The sequence below is a fragment of the Propithecus coquereli genome, unplaced genomic scaffold (assembly GCF_000956105.1).
Source record: "Propithecus coquereli isolate 6110/MARCELLA unplaced genomic scaffold, Pcoq_1.0 Scaffold69, whole genome shotgun sequence".
In the NCBI taxonomy this organism is placed as follows: Eukaryota; Metazoa; Chordata; class Mammalia; order Primates; family Indriidae; genus Propithecus; species Propithecus coquereli.
The window spans coordinates 754,512-773,823 of NW_012152951.1; the positions used below are offsets into that span (position 1 = coordinate 754,512).

At 39.3% G+C, this 19,312-nt stretch overlaps 1 protein-coding gene across 9 annotated transcripts in view; it reads right to left on the reverse strand.

The window, feature by feature from the left end:
- CACNB2 (calcium channel, voltage-dependent, beta 2 subunit) overlaps positions 1–19,312 on the reverse strand; it is a 336,969-nt gene that overhangs the window by 9,596 nt on the left and 308,061 nt on the right. For 4 of the 9 annotated variants that reach the window (XM_012660940.1, XM_012660944.1, XM_012660942.1 and 1 more), the window contains 4 exons: positions 16,836–16,969; positions 13,086–13,166; positions 12,575–12,633; positions 4,296–4,405 (listed from right to left, as the gene is read on the reverse strand). In XM_012660940.1, the coding sequence (XP_012516394.1) occupies positions 4,296–4,405; positions 12,575–12,633; positions 13,086–13,166; positions 16,836–16,969 (384 nt within the window). Of the gene's footprint in view, positions 1–4,295; positions 4,406–12,574; positions 12,634–13,085; positions 13,167–16,156; positions 16,219–16,671; positions 16,692–16,835; positions 16,970–19,312 lie in introns of all 9 variants that reach the window. The other 5 variants (XM_012660946.1, XM_012660947.1, XM_012660943.1 and 2 more) reach the window with 2 other exon arrangements.

The window sequence follows — 19,312 nt, forward strand, 5'->3', positions numbered from 1 at the left end:
TGATTTCACCCATCCCTTTCTCCCCCCTCCCACCTGCATGATTTCCACTGAGTGCTGATGGGTTAGTTTCCACTTTAATAGTGAGTACATGTGGTGTTTATTTTTCCATTCTTGTGATACTTCACTAAGAGGACAGTCTCCAGTTTCATCCAGATTGTTACAAAAGGCATTAAGTCATTTTTTTTAATGGCTGAGTAGTATTATACACCATGGTTACATATGCCCTGCCACATTTTGTTAATCCACTCATAAGTTGATGGGCATTTGGGCTGATTCCACATCTTTGCAATTGTGAACTGTGCTGCAATAAACATTAACTCATCCTTTTTATGGCTGAGTAGTACTCCATGGTGTACATATGCCACATTTTATTAATCCACTAGTGAATTAATGGGCACTTGGGTTGATTCCACATCTTTGCAATTGTGAATTGTGCTTCCAATAAACATTCTAGTGCAAGTGTCTTTTTGATAAAATGACTTTTTTGTCTTTGGGTAAATACCCAGTAGTGGGATTGCTGGATTGATCAAATGGTAGGTCTACCTTTAGTTCTTTGAGGACTTTCCATACTATTTTCCGTAGAGGTTGCTCTAGTTTGCAGTCCCACCAACAGCATATGAGTGTTCCTATCTCTCATATCCACTCCAGCATCTACTATTTTGGCACTTTGTGATAAAAGCCACTCTCACTGGGGTTAGGTGATATCTCATTGATAGAACAGAGAACCCAGATACAAAAACATCTACATATTGCCATCTGATCTTTGACAAAGTAGACAGCAACATACACTGGGGAAAAGAATCCCTATTCAATAAATGGTGCTGGGAAAATTGGATAGCCACATGCAGAAGATTGAAATGCCCTCTTATCCTCTAAGATGAATGATGACAACGGCCTCCTAAGTGACCTCCCTGCCCAAGTCTTGCCCCTTCTCCACCCTGCTGCCACATGGATTCTTCTAAAGTCAACAGTCTTACTTTGTGCCTGGGGTTCTGCACAGAGTCCATCATTTCTCTCAGAATCTGCTTCAGCAGATTCCTACTGCATCCCTCACTTCTCTCTTGCCCCGTTCCATCCTCTCCTCCATAATGCTGTGATTCTTCTAAGACATATGTTACACTGTGTCATGTCTCTGCGCTCCTACAGCTTCCTGTTCCATCCACAACAAAAGGCAAGGTCTTTCCACGTCTACTAAGCCCTGCACTATCAGGCTCCCCACAGCCTCTCTGACCCCACGGCTCACCCCACTGCAGTCACTGGCCTCGCTATCCCTCGGACACGTCAGACACACTCCTGCCTCAGGGTCTTTGCACTGCTCTAAGCACCTGAGAAAACAGTTTCCCTTGCCTTGAACACTCTTCCTCAGGTAGCTGCAGCAAGGCGACAGAGCTCACCACAGAAATCATCCTGCTAAAATGTCACTTCCTTGGAGCTGCCTACCCTGTATAAAATCACACCCTCCTCCCCAGCTTACGTTCTACTCCCCAGCCTGCTGCTGCTTTCAGAACACATCGACCACTCACCGACTATCTGTAACTGTCTGTGTTTTACATCTATACGTTTTTGTCCATGTCTTCCCTGTGAAATAAAAACAGAGGGAAAAAAAAAAAAACTATGAGAAGGACAACTTTGTGTCCTTCACTTCTGTGTCCCTGGCACTTAGAATGATGCCTAGCACGTGGCGGTACTCAAATAGTTGGTAAATGAATGAATGCCTCAAATCTGTACATTTCCCTAATGCCTCAAAAATAAGCTCCAAATTCCTTATTTTCTTACCCCTGCCTATCTCTCTGGTGTTGTAGTCCATCTCCCTCTTTTTTAAACTGTATATTTCAGCAAAAGTGAAGCAGATATGTTTTCCAGAATCCTCTTGTAGCTTCCACTCTCAGATCACTGTCATGCTGTCCAACCCTTTCCCTTTTTTCTTGGCTAAATCTGATCATGTTGGAAGTCTCAGCTCATGATCAGCTCCTGGGAAGAGCCTTTCCCCAAGGCCTACATTCTTCTACAGCATTAGCTCTTTGGCAATCAGTTCAACACTGGACCACTTTGCTCATCACCCTCTCTTTCAATGGGCTCTTAACTTACTTGCCTTATTGCTACACCAAGCTCCTAGGTAGCAGGGGCTTCATCTAATCCGTCTTTCCCAGGCTTTAGCATGATAGTCAGTGTCTGCTATATGCTCAGTAAAATATATGGAGTGGAAGAGTCATTTAAAAATAATGCATATTTTTGTCAGAGGTGAGAGGTACAGATCCTGTTTCATTCTTCTACATTTGGCTATCCAATTTTCCCAGCAACATTTATTGAATAAGGATTCTTTTCCCCAGTGTATGTTTCTGCCTGCTTTGTCAAAGATCAGATGGTTATATGAGGATGGTTTTAAATCTGGGTTCTCTGTTCTGTTCCATTGGTCTATGTCTCTGTTCTTGTGCTAGTACCGTGCTGTTTTGGTGACTATAGCCTTGTAGTATATCTTGAAGTCTGGTAAATTGATGCCTCCTGGTTTGTTCTTTTTGCTTAAGGTTGCTTTGGCTATACGGAGTCTTCTCTGGTTCCATATGAAACACAGAATTATTTTTTCTAGATCTGTGAAAAATGTTTTTGGTATTTTAACAGGGATTGCATTGATGTGATATATGTACACCATGGAGTACTACTCAGCCATAAAAAAATGGTGAACTAATCTTGTATTAACCTGGATGGAACTGGAGCCCATTCTTCTAAGTGAAGTATCACAAGAATGGAAAAACAAACACCACATGTACTCACCATTAAATTGGTACTAATCAATCAACACTTATATACACATATGGAAGTAACATTCATCAGGGATTGGGAAGGTGGGAGGGGGAGGAGAGGATCAGGAAATTCACACCTAATGGGTGCAGTATGCACTGTCTGGGGGATGGGCATGCTTATAGCTTTGCCTTGGGTGGTGCAAAGGCAATTTATGTGACCAAAGCATTTGTACCTCCCTATATTCTGAAATAAAAAAAGAAAAGAAAAAGAAAAAAGTTAAAAAAAATAACGTATAGTCAATAGTCAAAAAAAGCCTGGTAATCTAAATAAATCTTTTATGTCACTGATTCAGTTATGAGTCTAAACAAATTACTTGACTTTGTTAATCAGTGGAATATATTAAAGAAGCAATTTTATAATAATTCCTGTGAGCATCAAATAATGTGTCACACGAGTTTTAAGTGTCACAGAAGACAAGGACATAAAAAGAAATTGCTGTAAGCACATTAGATTATCACAGTTTCCCCCCTAATAAATTTCTAAACCTGTTATGAAGTTTCATTAATGAGAAGTTGTTAGGTGAGGAATAAAATTTAGTTGTGTAAAATATCATATTCATTCCTAACAGATAGTTTATTATTTCTAAAAGTTTTTCTATTACTTATGGAATGATACTTCAGAGTAAACTAAAAACTCCTATATTAAAAGTGAGCCTCCCCAAAATTTATATAACTTATAAATATTAATAGAAAAAAAGTAACTAAGCTCCAAGGTCTTACACTACAGTCCTCGGAAGATTTACCTCATAAAGACAGAAACCTAACAATCCAGTGATTAACATGTGTAACAGTGATTAACCTAAAACCCCAAGCACATGCCAAAGAGAAGAAATAGCTGAAGGATCTCGATATGATCAAATCAATGCATGTTAATACACAATATCCAAACACCACCCTGTAAACATGTTAACTAAAATCCCCACACTGTTTTTACAAATAAAACAAAAATGTTGATATCAATAGAAAATAGCTAGGAATTGACCTCATCCTTTATCAATCTCAACTACACACACAAACTGCATCATCCTGAATTTCATTATGGATATAATTCAAGTATTAAGGGGTACTTGGGATAATAGCCATCATTTATGGAGTACATACCATGTTTAATCCTTAAAAGAATTCAACAAAGTAGTTATCTTTTTTTTTTTTAAATGAGGGAACACCCTTCAAGAGATTAATAAACGTGCTCATGGTAACACTGATGCAAAGCCAGCAGTTTTTAGAGTCTATAGACACCAAAGCTCCTATTAGTGAAAACAAACCACAACCACAACATTCATGTTGACAGCATGCGGAATTTTTAACTTGAAGCTATCATAACAAATCCTTCCATGCCACAAAATCATTGAGACTGTAGCACTAGCTACTGGGAACACACGTTGCTTTTCTTTATACTCTGTGACACATGGAATTATCATCTTGTTAGATCTCCTCATCGTCATCTTCAGGAGAGGAGTGTTAAAATAGCTTAAGATCATTGCACAGACTTACCTAAGCTTGACCTCGTGTTGGATCTTTCTATTATTGCGTGCTTACTGGGATTGTTTAATACTGAGCGTTTGGCAAGCGAGATATCAGCAGTGACCCTTGTGATGGATATCCTGTTGGAGAAAAAGTAACAGACAACCCGAAGGTCATTAATCAAAGGAGGACGTACATGACCCAAAGAAATGTAAGTGTGAAATATATATAGTGACCATATCTCCACACGCTATATGTGAGGAAACTTAATCATTCATTTTTGTTTATCCCACACCGTAGTTAGCATTTATTGGTTGCTTACCAAGTGCTAGATGCGTACTAAGCACTTTATGTGAATTATCTCATTAAATCATCCATTTTCTCACTTTTGCTGATGAAGAAAATGAGCCACAGGGAGATTATCTATCCAACGCTGTGTATTTACTAAATGGTAGAGCTGGGATTTGAACCCAGACTTCTGAGCGTATATTCTTAGCCCCTGCACCCATACTTCAGTTCTGTTATAGGCATCAAGAATAAATAATAAAAGACAAACATGGTATTCCCACAGAGAGTGAAGAGTCTAGTGGCAAAGGTAAATAATAAGAAAATAAGTTAAAATTAAAGATTATGATGATTGTCGTGAAGAGAACATACAGGGTATTATGACATGATAATGACTTGGGAGATCATTTTAGACAGGGTAGAAAAGAGAGCAACACAATTTGGAAGCTGGAACTAGTGAGTGACTTAAGACTACAGAAGTCTGAATATTCAAGTCAACAGTAGGAAAAGCTGTGAAGCAAAGTTGAAGACTCACAGTATCTCTGAAAAAGATGCTGACAGTGGGAGCAAAAATAGGAGGTTTGGTTAAAAACTCTGTTTCAGAGTCAGAGCGCTCCACTTCCCCACAACATCAAGGAACCAGGTAACAATTTATTTCCTGCCTGGTATAAAACCACAGATTTGTTATCTGTAGACAAGAAAAGAGAAGGCCTCTGACCGGGGGACTGTCGGCAGAGCAGGGACAGAAAATACTAGACGGTAAAGCGAGGATTCTGAACGTTGAACCCCCAGCCTTCTTTGACATAGTAGAATACTGGTAGCCAGGCTTGTGTTTATGTCCTCCCTGGGTCAGAATGGAAGAGTCTTCTCTGGGGAGTCTGATGCCAAAGAGTAAAGACCCAAAGATAATGATATAGGAGGTTTCCTATAAAATTGCTCAGCAAGATTGCCCTACAGGGAAGCACAAAGTCAACAAGCTCCACCTATGAGCTCAGAACTTCCAGTTAATTATTTTATGCCCCGTTTTAGAATTTGAGTGCAGGAGTGGTTTTCAGGCATATTCAGAAAACCTTTAACCTGAGACACCAAAACAGAGAAATCAACTATGAATTCTACTCATGGTTGAAAGCTAAGAGATGATTATGTCTGTGAAACTAGAACAAATTCCTATTTAAAAACTTAATTTTAGAAATTAAAAATATGGCAGTAGAAATGGAAATTCAAAACAAGGGTTAAAAGATAAAGTTGAGGACCTCTTAAAAGAGTGAAACAGAAAAGACAAAGGGAAAACAGGAGGATGGTAAGAAAATCAGAGAACAGGATTTCAGAAGAAGAGAAGAAAGAAAACAGAGGAGAGGAAACTAAAGAAATAATTCCAGGATGAAGGGTCTGATTTTCCACATTGAAAGTGTCCAGCACAATGGTTGAAAGACCCACATCCAAGACATATTCTTAGAAATCTCCTAACACCAGGGACAAAGAGAAACCTAAAAGTTTCCAGAGGAGAAAGCAGGTCCCAAAGGGTCAGGAATTGGAATGCTTTGTCCTTCTCAACAGAAACTATAGAAGCCAGAAGATAATGGAGCAAAAAGCCTTCAAAATTCAGAGGGAAAATTATTGCAATTTGAATTCCGTGACTGTGTAAACAATCAGTTACATAGGAAGGTTGATTTAAAGACATTGTCAGCCATTCAGGGTCTTGAAAAAATTTGTATGTACTCTTTCTAGGGAAACTACTGTAGAATGTTTTTGACTAAAAAGGGTAAAGCTTGAAAGAAATTAAGGGATCTAGGAAAGAGGAGCTCCAATCCAAAAGAAAGGTGAAAGGAATTTCCAAGGGTAATGACGAGGGCTGTCCCCAAATGACACCCAGCACAGAGAGAATTGGTCTAGACTGGAACTGGCTAGAACAACTCAGAGATTCAAGAAGATAAGTAATAATTTTGGTTGGCTCCATATTTAACATTTATTATAACCATGCAAATAATATTCAAATGAACCATGCCATATACTTTTTCCTGTATGCTTTGTGGTTTTCATGAAATAATTTTACTTTTTACATTTGCTTAATTTTCTATAAACGTGTCATGAATGCAGCTGCCAGTTCCCCCCCAGCTGTCTAAATCTCTTCCCAGTATATTCAGATGCATCCAGTAGTTTCTTAACTTCTAACAGCTGGGAGATTGGAGGAAGAGACACATGCAGGCGTACATATGGGATATGCATGAGGGCTCGGTATTCTTCACGGTATGAAATCCATAGACAATGCCTAACGCTGAAAACCCAAGCAGCAAATTAAGCACTTTATTTAGAGGCAAGGAGAAAATACCCAGACACTAAAAGTGGTTGTTATCTGGAGAGCAGGGCATTTGATAAACTATGAAAAGGGATGACTGGCATTTACAAAAAGGTTTGGTTTTAGTCTGTATACTATAAAATTCATTCTTTTTGGTGTACAGTTCCAAGAGTTTTGCACTAATTTATAGAGTTCACACTAATTTATAGAGTTCTATATCCACCATCACATTTATGACATGGGATCCTTCCATGACCCCCTGCAAGTCCCATGGGCTGCCCCTTTGTAATCAATCTTCCTTCCTACCCCACCACTGGCAACCACAGAACTGTTTCCTGTCCCGTTATGGTTTTGCCTTTTCCAAAACATCCTCTGCGTGGCATCATGTGTGTGTGGCCTTTTGAGTCACCCTTCTTTCACTTTGCATAAAGGGTTTGAGATTCATCCACGCTGTGTGTTTCAACAGTTTGCTCCTTTTTATTGCTGAGTGAGATTGCTGTTTTAGAAAAAGATAAATATGTGATGAAAATCTTATTTAGCATTTAAAAAGCAACAATCAGAAAATGAAACACTAAATCCATCAATTTAAAAAAGTCTCATCGTTATTTCACAACGCATTCACAAGTGAAGTCAGGCTACATGTGGGAGCATCCACTGCTCAGTGATGATTTTAAAATGCTTTCATTTAGTCGGGGGTGGGTGTAGAAGGGTAGGGTGATGCCATCTGGGAAGCTCCAGCTGTAACGCAGGTAATAGGGTTCCCTTTGTGCTGAGCACCTGCATGGCCACAGAGGGAGTCATTCACTCAGCACGTATTTATCGAGAGCCTACTGTGTGCCCAGCCACCTGGGTCTGTGCCTCTAGAGAGCCCTGGCTACTCACTGGGAAGTAGCTGCCCTGTTACGGGCACCATCCTGAGGATACAGTGGTGGTGACAAGACAACCTAAAGCTGCTCAGAAGCATCTTACAGTCTCTTAGGGGAAGGGCAGGATTTTCTGTAATGATACATCTTCTTGTCCCACGTGGTTGGTCTTTTCTTTCTGCACGTGGTATTACTCAGCCAGGCTTCCACTGACCTGCTTATGTGGTTAAGAGGCCACTATCCCATTTCAACTCTCGGAATTATGGCTTTGGGCATCTTCATTACTTGGGGTTCTGCCCAGCAGTTGACCTTGAAAAGGCTAAGGGCAAAATTCTTGGGGACCAATTCAGTTTAGAGTAAAATAACTCTCAACCCTTGCAGTATATCGAAATCACTACGCAAGTTTTAAAGTTACAAATGCCCATAGCCTGTCCTCGGGCTGTGGTTTCAGTTAGTGGAGAGTGGTATAGAGTCCCTTGGATTTTTTTTTTTCTTCTTCTCTAAGCACTGGCTGGTAATTTTAATACGCAGCCAGAGTGGAAAACCGCCAGTTTTAGAAGTCATCTCACATCTACATAAATTTCTTACACCAGAAAATACAGTGATGTAATGTTTCCCAGGATTATTGATTTCCAATAAGATTCTCTCGCAGAAGATTCTGGCAATACTGTACACATCCCTACAGCAACTTCAGTGCTGATAAGCTGACATTTTCAAAGTCACTGGGGGGGGAAAAGCCCTGAATTTATCCTAGATGGTAGCTTTCCTTCGTGTCCCTGATTTCCTTGTTAATTTACCTGTCATTGTCCTACAAAGTGACTCTGAGGAGTGCTTTGTTTACAGGACACAATCGGTTAGAGTGAATCCAATTTTAAATAGGCTACTCTACTGCACACAACAGAAAGAGGATGATGATTTGTCATCTCTTCTCTGACCTGACACACTTACGCTATTTTAACAGCCAGAAGAGTGATTCTGACAGCTCTCTGGGGGCTTCCACAAATGGACTTACATGGGTTTCAGAACAGAAAAGGAATTCCTGACCATGTAGAACCTTTCATCATCAACATTTCCTTTCCTATTTTCTCCTCTTGGGCTTAAAATTGTTTAAAAAGTAAATTTAGTTTATTTAATACATCATTACGAAACAACTCATTTTTCCCTTTCAGAATGTCATGTATGCACTCCTACCTGATGTTTTTGATGGATATCCACCCTCTGTTGCTGCCTTGCCTTGCCAAAAGCAAAGACATTTAATGATTCAGTTACTCTGGATGTCTTGCCATGGGTAAAAAAGTTAAATTTTTACATGGCCTTTGAAATTCTACCTTATGAACTCTACTACTTCCTTTGATGACCTTTCACTAGTGACCACAGGCCTACAATATTGAACTCCATCTCCGTAAGTCAAGACGAGCCTAGGCAGGCCCACTAATAAAGCCGTATGGAAATTACTTCTGGCTAGAATAGATGGATACAACATTCAGATATTTTGTGTATTTTTTTCTTAAATGAAATCAATCTGGGTGGCTGATACTTCAGAACATGGCTCCAAGATACACCCTCTGGCTGGAATCTATCTTCCAAATTCAAAACTTACTCAGGTTTAACGTAGAAGTGGTAAGTCAGGAAATTCCATCCCATTTCCCCATCTTTGGCATTTAGTAAAGGGCAGTGGGTTAACTCAGTCACGGAAAACACAGCGCCTATTTTAGCAGAAATTTCTGAGCGTGCATGCTCGTGGAGACAACTCCAATTGTGATAAATGACAGAGCTAAGGATGAAGAAATAGAAGCTAAATGGGGCAGATTAGAGGTATGCCTTTAATACTTGTCCAGGGCCATGCTAAAGGCTGCATTTCCTGGCACTGGGTAATAAATATTTCATAAAATTATGCAAAATAAAAAAATCTAATTTGAGCAGTTGATTAGGTAGACCTTGATTATACAGTCTTTTTAAACCTTGAAACATAGTTTCTGTTTTCTTCCTTCCCTTTCCTCCTTTCTTGATCATTTCTTAACATCTGTCCTGCTATAAAAGTTTCCCTCCCTACCCTTTGACTTCCCTGCCAAAAGTCAACCCAAATTGGAAATGGCTGTAGTAATAGGTGTGGTCTAGAAAGAAAATACTGTATTAAGAAATCTAAAAGGACACTGAAATCAACAGATATTATCTATCGTACTTGGGTTGTTGGGGGTGGGGGAGAGGAGGAGAGGAAGGTAGACAGAGGAACCACATTTATCTTGTTAAAAATACAGACATGTACACTGTCTCTGTGTCCCCAGGTCCCCTATAATAATCTACTCTTAGTTGAAACCGTGAGGTTTCCATTTTGGACTCCTATCATGTCTTTGGAGCTTCAGGCTTAACCTTTATTATGGCACCACTGAGTACAGACTATAAGGAACTTCTGTGAAGCCAAGCCCTTATCTGTTTTTGCTTCTCACAAAGCCTGGCACATAGAATATACTCCATAAATATTTGATGATGAAGGTGAGTTGGAGGTTGGGAGAAAAGAGGGAAAGGATTAAGTCCAAGCCCATTGGCATGGCACACCGGATATGGCCCCTGGCTTTGTTACCAGTCACTCCTTGCTTAGGTCTTTAAAGACCTCTAGGTGGGTTGCCATACACACACGCTGTGTTCCACCTCAGTGCCCTCACCCACTTGACACCCTCTGCTGGACACACCCTTCTCTTCCTTGTAATTCACTTGGTGAAATCTTAGGTGCCATTTTGAAACCCTTCCTGGATGTGGACATCTCTAAGTTAGTATTAATTAATCCTCCCCCCTTTATGCTACCTGCACCTAGTACATGCATGTGCTGAGTTGCCTTTTCATTTATATTCTATTTTACTGCTAGAGGTTTCAATCTGTGGTTTACATACACACTCTTCATAGGTAGAGATGGTGGCTTCACTGGCTGTGCATTTCTCTAGCACACGGCAGACATTCAAAACCCATCCATCCTTTTTCATATTGAGCACTGCTCTAGGCACTGAGAATGTAACAGTTCACAAGACATTTAAAAACCCTGCCCTCACGGAGCTTAATATTCTAGTTGTGGGAGAATGACAACAAAATTAATAAGCAAAATACATAAAAGAGCACTGAGGAAAAAAGTCAGGAAAGGAGAATGCATGTGTGTGCATGCGTGTGCATACACATACCAAGGAGAGTATCTGAGAGGAACGTGTTCCTAGCAGAGGGAACTGCAACGTGCAAAGGCCCTGCGGTAGGCATGTATCTGGCTGTCTGGAACACTCACGGAACAAGGGAGTAAGTGTGGCAGGAGTGGAATGAGGAAAGTGAAGAGTAGTAAGAGAGAAAGTCAAGAAAGGGGGGGTGCGGAAGGTCAGACCACGGAGGGTTTGGGGCCATAATTAAGGACTTTGGATTTTACTCAGTGAAAAGAGAAATCACTGGATGGTTCTGAACAAAGGAGTGGTGAGCACCAGCTCACAGTTTAACAGGGTCAGGCAGGCAGCTGGGCTGAGAACAGACTTTAAGAAAACAATGCTAAAAGCAAGAAAACAAGTCTGGAAGAGACCCAGGGAAGAGAGGATGATGGCGTCTCAGACCAAAATGACAGCTGAGGATGTGTGAGAAGGGCTTAGATTCTGAACATGTTTTGAAGATATAGACAACAGCATTTGAATGTGGGATATGAGAGAGAGAGAAAATAGTCAAGGATAATTCAATGATCTGGAGCTGAAGGGTCTTGAGCCTGAAAGATGAAGAAACCATTCATTGAGACAGGGAAAGACTACCAGAGGACCGAGTTTTGGGGGAAGTTTGGAGGTCCAGTTTGAAAAGCCCACTGCATATCATAATGGTGATGGTGGACAGGATACATGGGTCTAGAATTCAGAGGAGAGACCAGCACAGGAATGGAATTTAAAAATCTGACACTGAATGAAATCACTAAAGAAGGGAATATAGACAAAAGAAAGCAAAGCCCAAAGAGCTGACCCCTGGGCTCTCCAAGATGTCTAGAAGATGAGAAAGAGCCAGCAAAAGAGACGAAAGAGTGGCTAGTGTGGTAGAAGCCAGCCAGGACAGTGTGGTCCCAGGGACCAAGCAAATAAAGTGTTTTTGATAAAAGAGGACGGAGGAGTCCACCATGTCAACTGTTGCTCATAGTCAGGTGAGATAAGGGCTGAGAACTCATCCCTGGATTTAGCATTGGGAAGGTTATTGGTGATCGTGACATGAGCAGTTTTGACTGAGTGTTGTGGGTGACAGTGTAACTGGAGTAGGCTCAAGAGAGTAGGAGAGCAAGTTCACACATCCCTTTCAAGGAATTGTCCTGTAAAGAAAAGAAGGAAAAATGAGATACCTAGAGGGACTGTGAGGTCAGATGTGAGGAGAAATAACTACGTTTTGACATGCTGATGGAGTATCCACTGGAACGTGAGGTACCGATGAGAAGAGAGGGAAGGACTATTACAGCTGTATCTAGATAGTAATAGTTTAGAGGGGGGGATTGGCCATTGCTAGGACCATAGTGATGGCAGATAAAGCTGAACATTCAGGGAGATGATAGGAAAGTCTTAAAAGAGTGAACAGAAAAGGGATATTTAGTGAGATGTCTGGGCAGCAGTTGAGGGTGAGACTAGCCAGAAGGTCATGTCCAAGTTCATCTTACGGATGCAGGTTCAGGAACCGGATCAACCAAGGTTGAGGATGTGCAAAGCACATAGGAAAAATATTTACTGAACCAGATTCAACTGAACGAAACTTACTTCCTGTCATCATATAGACAGGTAGAGGGTAGTTTTCTCTTAGGATCATGCTCCTATCCCACCAGGGGTTTGTCATCTTTAAGGCAAAATCCACAAAACCCAGTATTCTCAAATACTCACCGCCCTTCAAATCTGTGTTTTAAAAAATCAAACAACGCTTTTTGCATCATATCTGTGACCTGCAGTGGAGCAAGCAATAAATTAAGATACAATTAAAAAATATTACTCATTGGGATAAAGTACTTTTACTTCTCTTTGGGATGCTTGGAGACCTGAGTTTTGCATTTGGAAAAGGTAGCATGAGAGGCGGCCACATTCTTCTGAGTTCTGATGCAATGACAATGAAACCGAACTTATCGTGATGTTTTAGTGACAAATGACATTGCAAGGGGTTTCCATCACTCTCCATTTGACATTATTTGAAATTAAATATTTCCTGGACTGAGTAAGTTGAAGCTAGCAGAGGCCGTCAAAGCCACAGCCAGGAAAACAAAACACTAAGCTTGAAAAACAACGTGCTTTGCTGCTATGAGCTCTTTAAGCTCTAATTCGAGAGTCGGGAGGAGGATGTGGAGTTACAAAACAGTTCAGCATGCAAAGGTTGAGTGTGCTACAGAATGTGGCTACTCACCTCGTATCCCTTCAGCGAAGGGCCCACTAGGACCACCGGTCTCATAGAAGGTACCACATCGTAAGGAGGAGTGTGCTCTGTCTGCAGAGAGAGGAGAGGCTTTTAGACGTTTCACAGGCGGGGGAACTTAAATATTTTGCATATAAGGTACTCTGTCTGAACTATGATATGAGGCACTGGCTTTCCACACATTTTTTTTTTTTTTTTTTACTTGCCTCTTTTCTAAATAAACCCAATCAAAGATCGGTGGTGGGTTTATTTTCCTAAAGTTTTCAGTTAGTGGATTGGCTACAGTTTTCTTGCTCTTCTCAAGAAAGGCTACTGGCCTAGCAGTTCCTAAAGCAGGAGGTGCTGCTTTTGAACAAAAACTAGACTAGTTGGTAGAACAAACAGAAACATGCCTCATGCAGAATAGGTGCTTTAGGCTTGACTGCAAGTTAATACCACTTTTCAGATGCATTTGAGTTTTCTGAAGAGTTGAAATGCAGACGTAACATGGTTAATGATGGAGGAAAGAAAATTCCATTACTTTTACATCTTAGATGTCTGTGTATCTTACCTGCATAAAACCTAATTTCAAAATATAACTCTCACTACCAGATACTTGAAAAATTCTATTTACTGTGAGAGTTTAAATTAGCATGCATGTTTGCTGTAGTAAATAGTAAATAGTAATCATTATGACCAGTCACACCTTAGCGATTGATGACTTTTTCCTATACTTTAGTACTTAAAAACTTAAAATGTAAGGTTTATGTGTTATGTGTCTTGGAGGGAAGATAGTTAAAGTGTGATAATATATTCAACTATGCTTCAGTGGCTTCAAAAGATTCATTATCAACTTGCATATCTAACATGTTTCTCAAAAATAGTTTAGTGTTCCTGTTAAATAACAAATCCATGTATTTCTGCAATAATTTATTTCTTTTTTGGAAGACTAGGGGGAGGAGCTAAATTTTGTAGCAATTTCTAAAACTATCAACAGTTTTCAGTTTAACTGCTTCAAATAAAGTGGTTAAAATAAATTTGTTTTAAAAAAATTAGATAACAGCTAATTCATTTGATTACATTAAAACTGGCTCTTTTGATGCCAGAGAATATTAAATTGATCCAAAAATGAAATAATTTATTGTAGAAGACAGATATGGCCTTAGATCCTGGGATAAGCAAATCATTGCTATATGAATATGATTCAAGAGTATCTGAAAAATATATTTTAAGAGTCAACTCACCAAAAGAAAAATATTCTTCAAACTATTTTAATAATTTGATAAACTGATGTGCAAATGTGAATGTAATTCTTGCATCAGCTGTCACTCAAGAACATTTTATTGTTGCTTAAAATTGCCCATTACAAACCTTCTGGCTTCATTTTCATTTAAGTTGCCTCAGGGGGGAATAAAAAGCATTTCAAATTCAAAAGCTTCCATCATGAGATTTCACCAATAGTCACGGACAGTATGATCAGAGGGAAGAAAAACATTACTGCGACTGTGCTGTCAAATTTCACTGCTTAAATTTTTACCTAGCATTCAAAATTAATTCTAATAGACACAATCAAGCTAGAATACATTTTTGAATGGAAAAAAAAAAAAACAAGACAAACATAATACATTGACAGCACAAAATGCCACACAAGCACCACTCTAAAAGCAACCTAAAACATAGAAAATAATCTTCTCATTGAATCGCAGGTTGTTTTTTTGTTTTTGAAGTCTATGTTGAAGTTTCCCACGTAATCAATAACATAAGAATGAATACCAGTGCCGAAGGCATCAGAAGCATATTTATTAAATTATTACAATTATACCACTTGGGACCATACTGAAAACGTTTAGAAGCCAAGTCCTTATAACTATGCAGTATAAGAACACCTTTTCCACCGTTGTAATTAGGAATATAAATTGCATGCATTTTAGTAATAGCTACCAAGAAATTTTATCTCAAGTCTTTAAGTGGCCCAGTATTTGATAGGTCTTTGGTTCCTTCGATCTGTGACTGCCAACTAGCCAAGGGTTACCCCATGCTGGTAATCAATCAGCTTCTTAATCAATAGGGTAGCTACAGAAATTACCTTATTTGATGGAATATTGGTGCTTTGTGCCCTATTGAGAATCACACCATTATTTTATCTATCCTTTCCTGTTAACTCTCTTTTCTTTGAATTATTTAGTAAAAAAAAAAAAAATTGTGATAAAGTAAACATTTTTAAAGTTTTCCTATTTCAGGGTAAATGGGTTTCAAAAAAAACTACATGACTAATAAGGTTTTAGTTCATGTTCCTTCTCTGTGAAGTCCAGAGCAGCTTAGCAATGCTGATTTTTCTAAGCTTCTGAACTATAAACACTGTCTTGGCTGCAAGTTTTAGCTGTGACAAGAATATTGGACCAGAGAAATGGGCTCACTGTTGTAGAAGAACATGGAGCTGGAGCCTTTTGTGTTAACACAAAAATCCGGTGTTTTAACTTTTGCCTGGAGTGCTGAATTCTTCCTTTACTAAATATAATTTATTAAAAAAAAAAAACTTTATAGTTCAGTATGTGATGCCTCTTTAATGACTTTAGGTTCCTCCAAAGAGCAAAATACTTGTTCGCTAAGGAAAAGAGTTCAGTATGTTGAGAGTTTGGGGCAGAGAGCATGCGTTATTCACACACTATATTCACATATGTGTGTTAGAATATACCCATGGTTTTGCCAGACGTGGTGACATCAGGAGGTGTGACTCTAAAAGACAGTGCAGTAGTTGTGGAAAGTGGTGTACAAAAGAGGGGAAAAAATGGAAATTTTGGGCGGGCTATAGTTAGTGGTCTTTAAAAAATAATGCTTTGAAGCTACAAAATGGGCTGAGAGGAAATAGACTTTTTCAGGAGTAAAGAGAGTTTAGGAATACCCTATAATTTCCAGTTGGGGGACAAGTAGCATCATTGTGTAGCATCTTGGGTGGCTAATGGCAAAGGCTCTGTGCATGGCCACCAGCCACACTGTCCAACAGGTGAGATGCTGACATCTGACTGATGGAGAAGATAAGAACATCGGGAGAGTATTTATATATGACAATAGGAAAAACTCACAGTAAACCGCCAAAACAAGCCTGCAGTTTTCCACTGGTCTTGCTCATCTGCAGATTTTGCACCTAGTGGATTAGAAGTTTAAATACTGACTAAATTAAAAATTGAATATTTATTTTTAGTACAAGCTATGTATCTGGATATCATAAATCAGAATCTAATAACTGCTTTAATATGCTTGATTATAAGTTAAATCTCTGGGGAAAAAGACAGACAGACAGACAGAATAAGCATGCACAATTGAGGTGCATCATATGGAGTTGTCAGTGTTTGACATCCTTGAATGTTGAAACAAATTCCCTTGGTGGCAGATATTATTCCATCAAAAAGGATAAGTACTGTAATGATGTTTTAACAGGTCACTCCCTGAATTTAGTTGGTTTGAAATGCCTGGACTCAATTAGCTGTTGCTAGGTTCTTTTCTTAGGACAGAAATGATTACATTTAATAAAACTGTGGGAATTAATGCTAATGATGCCAGTGGCAGGATAAACACAGCTATGTCAATGTAAACTTACCGATTTCTGCTTCTGCTTAGCTACAGCAGCATGGAAAAGAAACAAAGAATAACAGAGCATGCATGTTATTGGCTTGTCAAAGGACGCAGACAGTCAACAGGACTAGAAATGTGACGCAGTGCAGTCGAGCGGGTGGACAATGGGAGCTTGGAAGTTCATGTTACCTTCTTAAAGAAGGGCATTCTTTTCTCTTTGGAGTGGGGTGACGTTACACTGTTTGCACTGGGTTTAGGGGAGCGGTGGTTTGCTGGCATATCATTTTCTTCTGCATCTAAGCCAGTAGCATCTATGTCTATAGCTATATACAGACAAACAATTCAAAAATCATCAGGTGGACAGGAGAGGAAAAACAGGTTATAAAGAAAATAAAATGAAAGCAAATAAAACCATAGTAAAAAAAAAAAAATTCTATCATGAGTGCTCAACACAGTAAACAAAGAAAGTAAAATTTAAAGGTAAAGCGCGTTAAGAATGCAATGTCATCAAATCTAACAAAACTGAAAGATACCCTCGTATCTGTTTGCTTGAACAAATCAGTTGCATGCTAGATCTCTCGAATAATAATATTAGAGAAACATTTTTAATTTATGACTTCAAATATAATGTTGATATTCTCCATATCAACTGTGTAAAAGTGCAGGACAGAACATTTGGCTTCATTTCTTACAATATCTTAAACCAGCTTTTGGAGAATAAGCAACTACACTGAAAACCTTTATCACGATGCGCCTTGGGATGTCTCATTTTGCTTGATTATGTATAAGGATAAGGGAAGTGTAAAAAGGTTCACTAAAATTGCAACAGGCATTTGAGGGGAAAAGACAATAAAAAATCCTCAATCTGGGCAGCACAAAGGAGTCATACAGAAGGCAAATGATTCAGGGAGGCTGTCAAGATGGACAGGGTCAAAGTGATTTCAAGATGATATGTGCATCCTCAGATAGTCCTGACCAAAGACAATCAAGAAACACTGGATCCCAGGATATCCAAGTGAAATTAGTGTAATAAAACATCAGAAAAATTTTGATGACCTTTGTAGAGCTGCTGCTACATTTCACATAAGAGGTAGAGCGTTAGAGCACAAAAAGCCATGTGGATATTTCACCTGGTTTCCTCATTCCTAAAATGAAGGGTTTGGGTTTGTTGCTCAACATGCTTTCACTTTTCGAATTTTTCAACCTCAAAATATAGCACTTAAAAAATGTTAAAATGAAAAGAAAGATGCATAATCTCACTTCAAAGTTTATAAAATGCTTCCACATGTAATTGAAATTACTATAGAATTTTATCAACTGTAGAATCAGAGCTGGAAGCATTTTAAAAAGCAATTTCAATCCTGTTATTTTTAAGATGAGAAGATAAACTCGTGAAGTTTAAGGGGCTTGTTCTTGGCAAAAACTCGGCAGAGTCAGGACCTGGACCTAGATCTCCTGCCTTAGTGAATCTATATCCAGTCCCTCTACCACACTGCCCCCAGGGGAGGTCCCTTCTCATTCTGGGTGTGCTCTTTCCGTTCCCTTTGCTTCCCCAATGGGGTCAGGTCCTTGGTGTCAGGATTCAGGACATCATAGAGTTGAGCTCACTAGAAAATTATTCTATGGTTGAGTTTAGATTCAAAGAGAAGAAAAGAGGAAATTTACTCACCCCAGGAAATCATCATATTATACATGTTAGCGCTCTAACGAAAACCACAGTACATTCAGATTTAAGGAACAAATTACCATACTGAAATAACAAACCGCTTGGTGTTGCAGTACAACTCCCATTCCCCGTGCTACACAAGCTGAATCAGGGTTTGCGACAGCCTCTCCTAACCTTTTCAAAGGACGGGATATCATCTCACAGAATTCATGTTATTTTTCAATGTTGAAGTTATTACGGATATTATTAATAGATGATTCAACCTTTTGAAAACTAGGATGTCTTACTTAATTGTTCATTTTCATTTGATTAGGTAGAAAACCTGTAATGGAGTGAATACCTGGCATTGTACTACATTGTACTACACAATACTACAAATACCAGCTATTGCTTGCATAACAGATGAGGCATGATTTTCTACCAAGTGAAACTAATAATGGACTGAGCTAATTCGAGGTAGTTAGGTAGGCTTACCTAGTAAATATGTCTTTCTCTTTGCCCCATCTATGCATATGGATGAGGCTAAAAGGTTCAGGAGGTGGTGTGGGGAGAAACACCATAAAATGTGCTGGGGGGTTGGAACGAAGGCTGACTTTGATACCACCCATGCAGCTAATCCTTTGCTCATATAGGCAAGTTTCCTTCTGAGGCTTACTCAGTAACGTAAGCCAGGACATAGTCTGAAAAAGGTCTTCAGGAATGGTTTTCCCTGAATCCCAACTTAGGAAGCATGTTGCTAGCACCTTCCTGGATGTGGAGGAGAGAATCTGGGTCAGTATCTCATCATTCCTGTATGTCTTCACTGACATCAAGTAAGTTTCCCTTCTGGTGGCAAATTCCCACCTACTTTTATCTTTCTCATCTTTTATTGGGCTTATACAGGCCACGTTCAAGGGACAGTACCCTCTGAAAGCCTTTCTGAAACTGATACCAGCTGGATGTCAGAGTTCACAGGACCCCAGGATGATAAGGTTCCTGAGTTGGATTTTATGATTTGTCT